This window comes from Rhinopithecus bieti, unplaced genomic scaffold, assembly GCF_001698545.2.
Source record: "Rhinopithecus bieti isolate Rb0 unplaced genomic scaffold, ASM169854v2 scaffold_56806, whole genome shotgun sequence".
Classification (NCBI taxonomy): domain Eukaryota; kingdom Metazoa; phylum Chordata; class Mammalia; order Primates; family Cercopithecidae; genus Rhinopithecus; species Rhinopithecus bieti.
Window position 1 is genome coordinate 2,458,243 of NW_016823424.1, and position 12,234 is coordinate 2,470,476.

Sequence of the window (12,234 nt, forward strand, 5' to 3'; positions counted from 1 at the left end):
ATGCATTTGTGTGTGTGTTATGTATTCCTAGAAGATACTGTATAGTACAGACATTACCACAAACTAGTATTTTAACTGCAATACCGAAGGATTAGGACAGTGCCACTTTTTTTTTTTTGAGATGGAGTCTCACTCTGTCGCCCGGGCTGGAGTGCAGGCGCCGAATATCAGCTGACTGCAAGCTCCGCCTCGCGGTTTTTCACCATTCTCCTGTCTTAGCCTCCCGTGTAGCTGGGACTACAGGCGCCCGCCACCTCACCCAGCTAGTTTTTTGTATTTTTTAGTAGAGACGGGGTTTCACCGTGTTAGCCAGGATGGTCTCGATCTCCTGACCTTGTGATCCGCCCGTCTCGGCCTCCCAAAGTGCTGGGATTACAGGCTTGAGCCACCGCGCCCGGCCAAGAAATATATTTTACAGTAACCCAGTACACACGTACACACAGAGGCACACACTCTTAAAGTTGCACAAAACAACACTTACCTTAGTGCCTGTGACATTCTCTGATATTTTCTATTCTATTTTTTAAAAATTCTGACCGGGCGCAGTGGCTCATGCTTGTCATCCCAGCACTTTGGGAGGCTGAGACAGGCAGATCACAAGGTCAGGAGTTCGAGACCAGCCTGGCCAACATGGTGAAACTCCTGTCTCTACTAGTAATACAAAAATTAGCTGGATGTGGTGGCACATGCCTGTAATCCCAGCTACTTGGGAGGCTGAGGCAGGCGAATTGCTTGAACCTGGGAGGTAGAGGTTGCAGGGAGCCAAGATTGCGCTACTGCATTTTAGCCTGGGTGGCAGAGTAAGACTCTGTCTCGGGGGGGAAAAAAATTCTGTTTTATTTCAGCACTTTGGAAGGCCAAGGCAGGTGGTTCCCTTGAGTCCTGAAGTTTGAGACTAGCCTGGGCAATATAGGGAGACCCTGTCTCTACAAAAAATAAAAATATGTCTGTTTTCTTGCTGTGTCTAACTCAAGAATAAAAAAAAAGAAAGAAAAGAAAAAATATACTAGTTGCAACCTACTGTTTGTTTTGTTTGTTTGTTTGTTTTGTTTGTTTTTTGCTGGAATGAAGCGGTGCCATCTCAGCTCACTGCAACCTCTGCCTCCTGTGTTCAGGCGATTCTCCTGCCTCAGCCTCCCAAGTAGCTGGAACTACAGGCGCCCGCCACCACGCCCGGCTAGTTTTTTGTATTTTTTTAGTAGAGACGGGGTTTCACCGTGTTAGCCAGGATGGTCTCGATCTCCTGACCTCGTGATCCGCCCATCTCGGCCTCCCAAAGTGCTGGGATTACAGGCTTGAGCCACCGCGCCTGGCCCCCATTAGTTTATTATGAAGATTGTTTTTTTGGTAGAGACATGGTCTTGCTATGATGCCCAGGCTATTCTCAAACTCCTGGCCTCAAGTGATCTGCCTGCCTCGGCCTCTCAAAGTGCTGGGATTACAGGCGTGAATTTTTGTGCCAGCCTACTATGAGGATTAATGCTTGTGAAGTGTTAAATATAGTGTTTGGTACACAATAAAAATTCAATTAATGTTGTCAGTTACTCTTAAGTATAAATTGGGGACCAGGAAGGCAAAAATGCAGTGTGTTTTTTGCAGACGGACAGAGGGGAGCCAGGACACAGCTCAGCTTGCTCATGCCCAGAGAGAGTTAAGCTGCTGACCCTGAAGGCAGGGGGCACGCAACTGTGTGTGGGAGCCGGACTAAGCAGCTGCGACAGGGCAGACAGTGTGAGAAAGCTGTTGATGAGAGCTGCTGCGGAATAAAATCACATTTCACCTGTCTATGGCCCCCAAGTGTTCTTTCTGCTCATCCATCCACTACCTCTGGACATCAACATGACCTTTGGCATAGTCTAAACCTGACACTCATAACAGTTACAGATTTTTGAGACAGGGTTTTGCTCTGTCTGGCGTGCTCTGGCGTGATCACGACGCACTGCAGTCTTGACCTCCTGGACTCAAGTGATCCTCCCACCTCAGCCTTCCAAGAAGCTGGGATGTTCCACAAGCACATTCCACTACACCCAGCTAATTTTTAAATTTTTCGTAGAGATGGGGTCTCCCTATGTTGCCTAGGGTAAGAATCCTAAACTCAAATAGGCCTTTTCCTTCTGAGACTTTAGTTCATGGGTGATTTTACAGGTGCTTCTATTTTCCCCTCAAGTGGAACAAATTGGCCCCCAGCCCAATCTGCAGAGACAGCTTTGCCTTGGGGAACTTACCTGATGTAGGACAAAGATAGGAGATAGGTCAAGTTGTAGTTATTTGACTTTCATGATTAAGAGAGCCCTGAAGCAAAGAGACCTTTCATCTGGGTCCCTGGGCAGAAGATCCATAATTCTTTCTCCTGACTCAATGGTTGTTCTAGGTAGGAACCAGAACCACTTGCTGGAAGCCTGCCTTGACTTATTTGAATTGATTACTGCTTTTCTTTCTTTTCCATTCTAAGCTATTATGTTTTTGTGGTACTAAGCAGATTTTCTTGAAAGCTACTAGAAAACTGCCTGCTACCTGAAAGCAGCAACTGTTTTCTTTTCTCCTGTATTTCACCCCATCCCAATGCTTCTCTTTTGCGGCTTTGTCATCTAAGTTATTTCCCTGAGGCAAAATTTCCCCATTCTTTCAGCTCCCCTCCTCCCAGATTGAGAAATTCTAGGCTTGCCCTGGACTTCTCTTTTTAGTCTCTGGGTTTTTTTCCCTTTCTTTTTCCTTTTCATCAGGCACCAAGTCCGGAGTTTGCGTGGCTCTGATGTCTGCCCGTGGATCACTGATTGACCAGGCTGAAGCCAGCGGGTCCTTTAGATCCCGAGGGATAAAAGAGCAGGCAGCATTTCCACCCATGCTCTGAGACTCCCCATAATTGCATCAGTGCTGCACGTACCTATGTGGAAAATACAAGTGGACTGTCAGGCTTGGGGTTAATGGTTTCACCTCACGTCTCAGAGGAGCAGAGTCCTAGTGCACCTGTGGAGACTGAACCAGCTTCACTCTAAGAAGAGCAGAGAAAGGAAGCAATTTCTCTTACTCCACCCCTTTCAACCACTGGCACTCACAGGTTTGCCACCTGCTCTTGCTCTTGCCAAATGGTACAGAGATGAAATCTTAAAATAAAAGTTTTTGAACTCAATACATTATTAATTAATATCTAGGAGTGGCAGATATATAATGCTTCTCTTTTCACAACAGGTCAAAGATGAAATCTGATTAGGCTGTGAAGGGCGTGGTTTGCCTCTTGAAATTCTTTGCCAGTCTTTAGAAAGCTGTGTTGCTTAGAGCACCCAAAAGTGCCCTTATCTAACTGAGGGAGGCGCACTTGTCTTCATATATAGAGGCAGGAGCTGGCATTGGGAAAGTCAAACTAGTTCTGCACCATGAGGAAGAAGCAGCTTAAGACGGAGGCAGCTCCACACTGTGAGCTAAGTAAGTAGCCCAGGGAAGCTGCCCAGCTGAGCAGACCTGAAAGGGTGACAAGTACAGCTCTAGCAATTTTATTTTCTAGTTATAATAGAAGTTCCCAAAGGAAAGGTTCTAGTCTGGAGGAACTTCATCAAACCTTTCTGAAACTCCACAGATGTACTGTAGGGAGAATCTCAGAACTAATTTGTGTATTTTCTTTTTTCTCCAGGAGAAATTCTGTATGAAAAACAACCTGCTCCAGGAAGCCAAGCCCCTCCCCGCCTTTTTTTTGTTTGGTCCCCGAGTTTGTTTTACTTTGCACTTTATTTGAATTTTCTCTTTGCCGTTCACGCTCCTTTCCTCATTTCTCAGACTCTATTACTAATGAAATTTTCTCCTAGCTGTTTTTACGTGAATAAAGAAGCTCGGTTACCTTTAATGCTGTAAGCAGTGCGGGGGGTCGGGGAGTGAGGGTGGTGGGATAATCTAATGTTTTTGGTGGCTGTAAACGACATTGTAGAAAATTACGGTGATTTGTTAGGCCATTTATTCCCTCTTCACCAGTCTGGCAGTCATCTTCAGAACAAAAGAAGGTGTGAGGCTGAAACTGGGGATAGAGTGGGATTGCTTTGGGTAGGTAGGATAAAGTCTGGGGAGAATCGAGGCAACTGGGCGAGAAGGAGGAAAACAATTCGCTGTGGAGGCTTGGGAGGACACCGGAGGCGGTGGAACTGGCTGCACTGGCTGATGTGTCGCGGTTCCTCCCAGGTGTGGGGTGCTTTTGGTGGGGCAGCAGATACTATGATGTGGCTCTTGGGGCGCGAGGAAATGTTCCTGCCAGGTGGCTATACTTTCTTTTTGAGACAGGGTTTTGCTCTGTCACCCAGGCTGGAGTGCAGTGGCACGACCTTGTCTCACCACAGCTTCCACCTGACAGGCCCAAGTGATCCTCCCACCTCAGCCTCCGGAGCAGGTGGGACCACAGGCGGGCGCCATGATGCCTGGCTAATTTTTTTTTTTCTTTTTTTGAGACGGAGTTTTCGCTCTTGTGTCCGAGGCTGGAGTGTAATGGCGCCATCTCGGCTCTCCGCACCTCCGCCTCCCGGGTTCAAGCGATTCTCCTGCCTCAGTCTCCCGAGTAGCTGGGATTACTGGCATGCGCCACCACGCCCTGCTAATTTTGTATTTTTAGTAGAGACGGGGTTTCTTCATGTTGGTCAGGCTGGTCTCAAACTCCCGACCTCAGGTGATCCGCCCGCCTTGGCCTCCCAAAGTGCTAGGAGTACAGGTGTGAGTCACCGCGTCCGGCCTTTGCCTGGCTAATTTTAAAATTTTTTGTAGAGACCGAGGCTCACGCTGTTGCCCAGGCTGGTCTCGAACTCCTGGACTCAAGTGATCCTCCCGCCTAGGTCTCATCAAAGTACTGGTCATTACAACTGTGAGCCTCCACGCCTGGCCTGGCTACCCTTTACAGGATAGACCTATACCTCGTAGCTTGTCTGTCAGTACCTAACGTGGCGCCACGGCGAACTAGGGCAGGAATCTTATCTGTCCCCAGACTGCTAGCGGACGGGAGCTCCCCAGCCCAGGGGCTGTGTGGGTCTGGCCAAAGCAAGCAGCAACTATGCAGCGTGCAGCTCCCGCTGGGGCCCCCAGGGGCCGCCTCATCCAGACTCCGCGTGGGCGGAGCCTCGGTCCTCAGTCGGCTGGCCACGCGTCCCGGCCGCTGCGGGGCCTCCAACCAATAGGGATGTGCGGCTGCTGTCCTGTCGGCCAATCGCGGGGAGGGGAGGGCGTTGGCCAGCTTGGCGCTGGCTCCCGGAATATGGAGCGGTCGGCTCGGGGGCGGCGTGTCAGGTGGTTGCGGAGCTGCTAAGGTGAGGGGAAGGCAAGGTCAGGGGTCACGGATTCTGCTCCCGGACAGGGAGGGGCGCGGGGCGGCTCGAGGGCCCGTGTCGGGGGTCAGGTTCCGGGACTAGGATGCGAAACCGGCTCGCCTTGCGGGGCTGTGAGGGGAGGTGTGGGCAGGGAGGGCCTCAGGCCCGGAGTCCAGGACTGATGGAGCAGCGACATTCAGAGGAAGACCCAAAGATGGGGGCAGGGAGGGAACGCCGGCGGTCGCGGGGGTCTCGCCCCTTCCCCGCAGCGGCCTAGGACGCATGGCCCAACTCCTAGCTGCACCGGATGGCGCGCCGGCCCGTGGTCGGGGTGCGCTGACCTGCTTCGACGCGGTGAAAGAGGCGGACCGGCACAGGCCAAGGTCTCTTGGGGCCTCCTTGTCGGCGCCGCAGGGGGCCGGGCTGCTCTCCGGGGCCTCCCTCCGCCCCGCTTCAACAAAAGACTCATTTTAGCCTAACCGACTTCCAGGGAGCGCCTTCTGTGTGAATAGCCTGCATAGGCGGCTCCGTGGTTGTGGGTAGATTGGTTTTAAGGCTGTGCAGCTCTCAGGGACCCTCTGGATTCCAGGCTCCAATGAGCAGGGTTTTTCTGCAGGGAGATATTATTGCACATATGTAAGTGGGCTGGATGGCTCTCCCAGCCGTTCGTTTCATATGTCCCCACTTTTAAAGCTACCGCCTAAATGTGACATCTCTTGCAAAAGCAAAAATTATCTGGAAGGAGAGTTTGCAAGGGGAGATAGGCTTCTAAAAATTCGCTGGCCCCAATTTTAGTGACTGTTGGTGAAAACTGGAGAAGCTATGTATACGTTGACTTCTGGAACCCAAACCCTCACCAGTTCGCATAATTTCTTGGCTTTGTAAATCTTTGAACAAGTTGTTTGCCTCTTTGTTCTTTTGTTCCACGTACTTAAAATGGGGATTGATAATATCAATCTTAGAGGATTGTTGGTATGAAATTAGTTAATAAACAACAAAGTACTTAGAACAGTTCCTGACGTGGAGGAGTTTTTGTTATTGTTACCTTCTTTCCCCTCAACACTTCTAAAGAATTCTAACCTTATTACTTACTCTTTGCTCAGAGTATCATGACCTGTCACCAGTGAACCCGCCGGCCTATACTTTCCATTGACATGATTAACTTTGATCTGAGAGTATAGTGTAGTTACATGTGAGTAAAGGATTTCTGCTGCGTGTTTGTTTTATTAAATACGGTTGGAAACTGTCATTATAACTAGGTCATTTATGGTGATACCTGTGTTGGGTAAATGAAACCTGAGACCTTCGGCTGTTCATTTTTTCATTGGACAATAGTTCATTGACAGTCTTGCTTGGCCCACGCAGTTTATTTTGGAACCAGTACTAAAAAGGCCATGATTGCAGCATACTTGGTTTCTCATGTTTCCGGAATGGCAGCAGTGGGACTCGGGAGGGGAATTTCTGGGTAGCCTGGCAGCACTTCTTGTTAAGGAATGGGGAAGCTTCTTAGGAATCTAATCTTACTCTACTGTTAGGAAATCAGCAGTGGTCCCTTGGATTACTCTACAGAGCTAGTAAGCAGCTTTGGTTCAGTTATGATTCAGTGAAGGTTAGAGAATTATATCTACAAAGTAGGATCTTTTTCTTTCTTTATTTTTTTGATACGGAGTTTCGCTCTTGTTGCCCAGGCTGGAATGCAATGGCGCGATCTCGGCTCACTGCAACCTCTGCCTCCTGGGTTCAAGCGATTCTCCTGCCTCAGCCTCCTGATGCCCGGCTCCTTTTTTTTTTTTTTTTTTTTGTATTTTAGTAGAGACGGGGTTTCACCATGTTGGCCAGGCTGGTCTGGAACTCCTGACCTCAAGTGATCCACCTGCGTCGGCCTCCCAAAGTGCTGGGATGGCGTGAGCCACCGCACCCTGCCGGATCTTTCTTGTTTGACTTTCAGTGCTAAGAATTTGGGTGAATGTTGTTGAATCAAAGACATATTTATTCTCTGCCTCCTCACCATGCACATACATACAAATGTCTGCTGACAGATTTCTGCCCTTCCTATGACCTTAAAAAGCCCTCTCATATTCTCGTGGTGCTATCTGGGACACTCCAGTGGAAGACTGCTTTGTCTTCTAATTCTTCCCTTCAAGGAAGCTGCTATTTATACACATAGCATTATTAGGAACTAGTCAGAAAATGAGAAACTTTAAGTTTATGAAAAAAAAATTGCTTACTGCAGCAATATGCTGGCCAAATTTAGTTGAAGTGCAGATGGTATAAGTTTAGTTGTTTAGTTTTGGAATAAGAGAGTTCAAGACTTTTTTTTTCCCCCCCAAGACAAGGTCTGGCTCTGTAACCCAGGCTGGAGTACAGTGGCATGATCATAGCTCACTGCAGGGTTGACCTTCCAGGCTCAAGTGATCCTCCTGCCACAGCCTCCCTAGTAGCGGGGAGTACAGGTGCATGCCACCATCCCTGACTAATTAAAAAATTTTTTTTTGTGAAGATGGAGTCTCACTAGGTTTCCCAGGCTGTCTTGAACCCGTGGGTGCCAGCCACCGTGCCCAACCAGTTTAATACTTCTTTAGGATTTAAAGTTGGAAGTTGGCCTGGTGAGAGTGAAGGACAATGTTTTGAAATCTGTTTTGCCTAAGAGGCATGGGAGTGACACCTTTAAAGAACTGAGTGTGTTTGAGGAAGAAAGGGAAGTCTGCTGCCCTAATATTGTCATTATTATCATCTCTATGAGGCTCTGTAGTTTGAGTATAACATTCTGGGAAAAAAGGTAGGGGCATTTGAATGAGCCGAATATAATGGATTAGAAGATGCAGACCATGTCTCACTTACTGGCTGCCATTTATTCCTTATTTTTATTTTTTTGAGACAGGGTCTCGCTCTCTTGCCCAGGCTGGAGTGCAGTAGTGCAATATTGGTTCACTGCAACCTCCACGTCCCAGGCTTAAGTGATCCTCCCACTAGAGCCTCCTGAGTTGCTGGGACTACAGGCTTGCGCCACCACGCTCAGCTAATTTTTAATTTTTTTGTAGAGTTGAGTTCTCACTATATTGCCTAGGCTGGTCTTGAACTCCTAGGCTCAAGCAATCCTGCCTTGGCCTCCCAAAGTGCTGGCATGAGCCACTGTTGCCCAGCCTTGCCATTTATTCTTTTTATAATTTAACAAACGTTTATTGAGCAATTTACATTAATTGGCCCCTTGAGACACAAAGAAGAGCCTTCCAGGCATCATCAGGAATATTCTAGATACAATAAAATGACATGTATATAATAAAGTATATTGTAATGAAATCATAATGGAATATAAAACAATTGGCCAGGAATGACCAAAATATATTTATTGCCTAACTTCTCTTCCACTTTTAATTTCAAGTTAAAGTAATTTATATTTTTTGGCATAAGGAACAAATTAGGGTTTTTTTTTTTTCGCTCTGTCGCCTGGGCTAGAGTGCAGTGGCCGGATCTCAGCTCACTGCAAGCTCCGCCTCCCGGGTTTACGCCATTCTCCTGCTTCAGCCTCCAGAGTAGCTGGGACTACAGGCGCCCGCCACCTCGCCCGGCTACTTTTTTGTATTTTTTAGTAGAGACGGGGTTTCACAGTGTTAGCCAGGATGGTCTCGATCTCCTGACCTCGTGATCCGCGCGTCTCGGCCTCCCGAAGTGCTGAGATTACAGGCTTGAGCCACCGTGCCCGGCCCAAATTAGGATTTTTAGTCTTGTTCTGGTGCTTATTGCCGATTAAGTCATTTTGTATGAGGTTTGTGTTTGTTTTGGTCTCATCTCTACTAAGTTGATAGCTGTTAAAACTCCTAGGAAATGAAAGAAGAAAGCTACAAGTTAATTAGTAAAACTTTCCCAGGTTTCAAAGAGCAAAAGGAGGCTTGTTAAAGGCTGGAGAATCTTGTAGTATATGTTGTTTTAATTTTTCTTCGCTTTTAGAAAGAGAAACTTTGAGGACAATATTTACTTAAAGTTGTTAAGGTCATTTGGGAGCCAATATCCATCATTAGGAAAAATGGGTTGAATGTAATCTAATGAAAATTCTTCATATATGTCAGAGAAAAGCTACTTAAGTGTGAAGGCAAAACATATTTTCTGAGGCAAGAAGTAGGTATAGTCTGGTTTAATAGGGGATTTTTTTTTTTTTGAAAAAAGTTTTTTTTTTTTTTTTTAAATAGAGACTGAGTTTCTCACTCTGTTGCCCAGGCTGGTCTCAAACTTCTGGGCTCACACAATCCTCCCGCCTCAGCTTCTCAAAGTGCTAAGGGATTACAGGTGTGAGCCACCATGGTCAGTCTAATAGGGAATTTTCTTACTCCGGTAGAAAGGGGTCTTTGAAATTGTCCACAGAGCTTGGCATTTTGTTCCACGATAGAGGTGTCAGATCAGGAGGCCAGGTTTGTCCCCCAAAAGGAAACACACTGCTGTAAACTTCTGGTTAGGAGGAAGTTCAGAGGAAGCTCACCCTGTGAGAGTTGGGAAGAACAAACACGAAGCTATAGTCACTGGAAGTAAGACTTTAGTGACCCTGACTTGTGAGCATTCAGGGAGATTTGGAAGCTGGTTAAACCTCAACAGCACTGATGGGAGAGAGTGAAGAGTTGTATTTAATGGGTACCAGCCCCTTCCAATTCTGACGTCTCTGGTTGATGTGTGATATTTTTGTTTAAAAGATAAGTACTCCTTGACAGCCTGGCCACATTTCTCCCAACTGTTATCGTTTTTGACACCCAGGCAGCTGGTTTCATTATCAACTGTACTATTCTTCCCTACATCTTCCTCCCCACTCCTCTTCTTGCTTCCTAACATTTTCTCCACTTTCTCTTTTTCTTTTTTCTTTATCTTAAGATGGTCTCAATGTCAGGTTTTTCATTCAGCTACAAAACAGACTTAAAAGTCCAGCTCAGATGAGAAACAGCGAACTTGGTGTTGAGTTGAAGTTGTGGTTGCCTTTTTTTTTTTTTGAGAGAGAGTCTCACTATGTCACCCAGACTGGAGTGCAGTGGCGTGATCTCAGCTCACTGCAACCTCCGCTTCCCAGGCTCAAGCGATTCTCCTGCCTCAGCCTCCCAAGTAGCTGGGATTACAGGCGCGTGCCGCTGCTGTCTGGCTAATTGTTGTATTTTTAGTAGAGATGGGGTTTCACCATGTTGGCCAGGCTGGTCTTGAACCCCTGACCTCAAATGATCCACCTGCCTAAGTCTCCCAAAGTGCTGGCATTACAGGCGTGAGCCACTGTGCCCGGCCCAAAATTGTGGTTTTCCAAGTTACATAGGATATCTCCAATTTTGAGATTATTATTAGAGCATGCAAAGTACGCTTTGGTATCTGTAAGGAATTGGTTCCAGGACCTCACTCACACACATACCAAAATCCTGGGATGATGCTTAAGTCCCCATAAAATGGCATAGTATTTGCATTTAACCTATGTACATCGTCCCATGTACTTAAAAATCACCTCTAGATTAGTTATATCAATTATAATCCCCCCCTTTTTCTTTTAGACAGGGTCTTGCTTTGTCATACAGGCTGGAGTGTAGTGGTGCAATCACGGTTCGCTGCAGCTTTGCCTTTCTGGGCTCAAGGGATCCTCCCACCTTAGCCTCCTGAGTAGCTGGGACTACAGGCGTGTGGCCATCACACATGGCTAATTTTTAAATTTTTTGTAGAGACAGTGTCTCACTGTGTTGCCCAGGCTGGTCTCAAATTTCTGGGCTGCCTCAGCCTCCCAAAGTGCTGGGAGCTGTGAGCAACCGTGCTGGGCCTATAATACTTAATACAATGTAATTGCTGTGTAAATAATTGTTCTGTATTATTTAGGGAATAATAACAAGAAAAAATGGTGTGTATGTTCAGTACAGGCACAAGCAACCATTTTAACCCCAAATCTTTTGATTTGCAGTTGTTTGAAACCACAAATGTGGAACCCAGGGTTACAGAGGCCTGACTGTATCTCAATGGCCATTATGCCAGAGAGAGAGACTGGTTCATGTTAAGCGCATTGTATAATAGCAGCACTGTTTGTACTTTATAAACTGGGTGTGTTTGTGTGGCTTTTGGTTGAAGATATTCTAGTATTACCTACTTGAATAGAGAGGATTAGAGTTTTGAGGCCTTTTTCTAAAATGAATACTTACCACAGGGGCTTTTCACTGTTTACCGTGAAGTACACATAATCAGTCTTCAACCTGACTTTTTTTTCTATGTATCATTTTATATCAAATTCATTTTAATAAGAGAAAAACAGGATAAACTTACTCCAGTGTAAAAAATAATACCTCACTTGAGCCCAGGAGTTTGAAACCAGCCTGGGTAACATAGCAAGACTCCACCTTTACAAAAAAATAAAAAGTCAGCTGTGGTGATACATGCCTGTAGTCTCAGCTCCTTGGGAGGCTGAGGTGGGAGAATCGCTTGAGCCTAGGATTGTGCAACCGCACTGTAGCCTGGGAAGCTGGAAATATGTAAATAATTGTTCTGTAAGACCCTGTCTCAAAAAATAAGATAAAAAACAATACCAGACTTTACACCTTCAAGAACAATTTGGAAATTCACATGCCTATTCTAAGCTGTTTCTTTCCCCACACCTCGAATGGGAGCAGATTGAGTTTTAGAACTAACTGGGCTGGGCATGGTGGCCCCTACCTGTAATCCTAGCCCTTTGAAAGGCTGAGGTGGATGGATCCCCTGACCCCAGGAGTTCAAGACCAGCCTGGGCAACATGGTGAAACCCTGTCTCTACAAAAAATGCAAAAATTGGCGGGGCATGGCGCATGCTTCTAGTCCAGCTACTAGGGAGGCTGAGGCGGGAGGATCACTTGAGCCCAGGAGGTTGAAGCTACAGTAAGCTGAGACCATGAGCAAGACCCTATCTCAAACAAACAAACAAACAAACAAACTAACTAACTAACTAATTGGATGGATTTTTTTTTTTTTTTTTTTTTTTTTT

At 46.5% G+C, this 12,234-nt stretch overlaps 1 protein-coding gene across 2 annotated transcripts in view; it reads left to right on the forward strand.

Annotated features, from left to right (window-relative positions):
- The first annotated feature begins 3,194 nt into the window (after positions 1 to 3,194).
- SLC11A2 (solute carrier family 11 member 2) overlaps positions 3,195 to 12,234 on the forward strand; it is a 50,431-nt gene continuing 41,391 nt past the window's right edge. Inside the window, exon 1 of one of the 2 annotated variants that reach the window (XM_017861534.1) lies at positions 3,195 to 3,423. In XM_017861534.1, the coding sequence (XP_017717023.1) occupies positions 3,375 to 3,423 (49 nt within the window). In that variant the 5' untranslated portion in view covers positions 3,195 to 3,374. Of the gene's footprint in view, positions 3,424 to 5,167; positions 5,277 to 12,234 lie in introns of those variants that run through there. The other variant, XM_017861536.1, reaches the window with a different exon arrangement.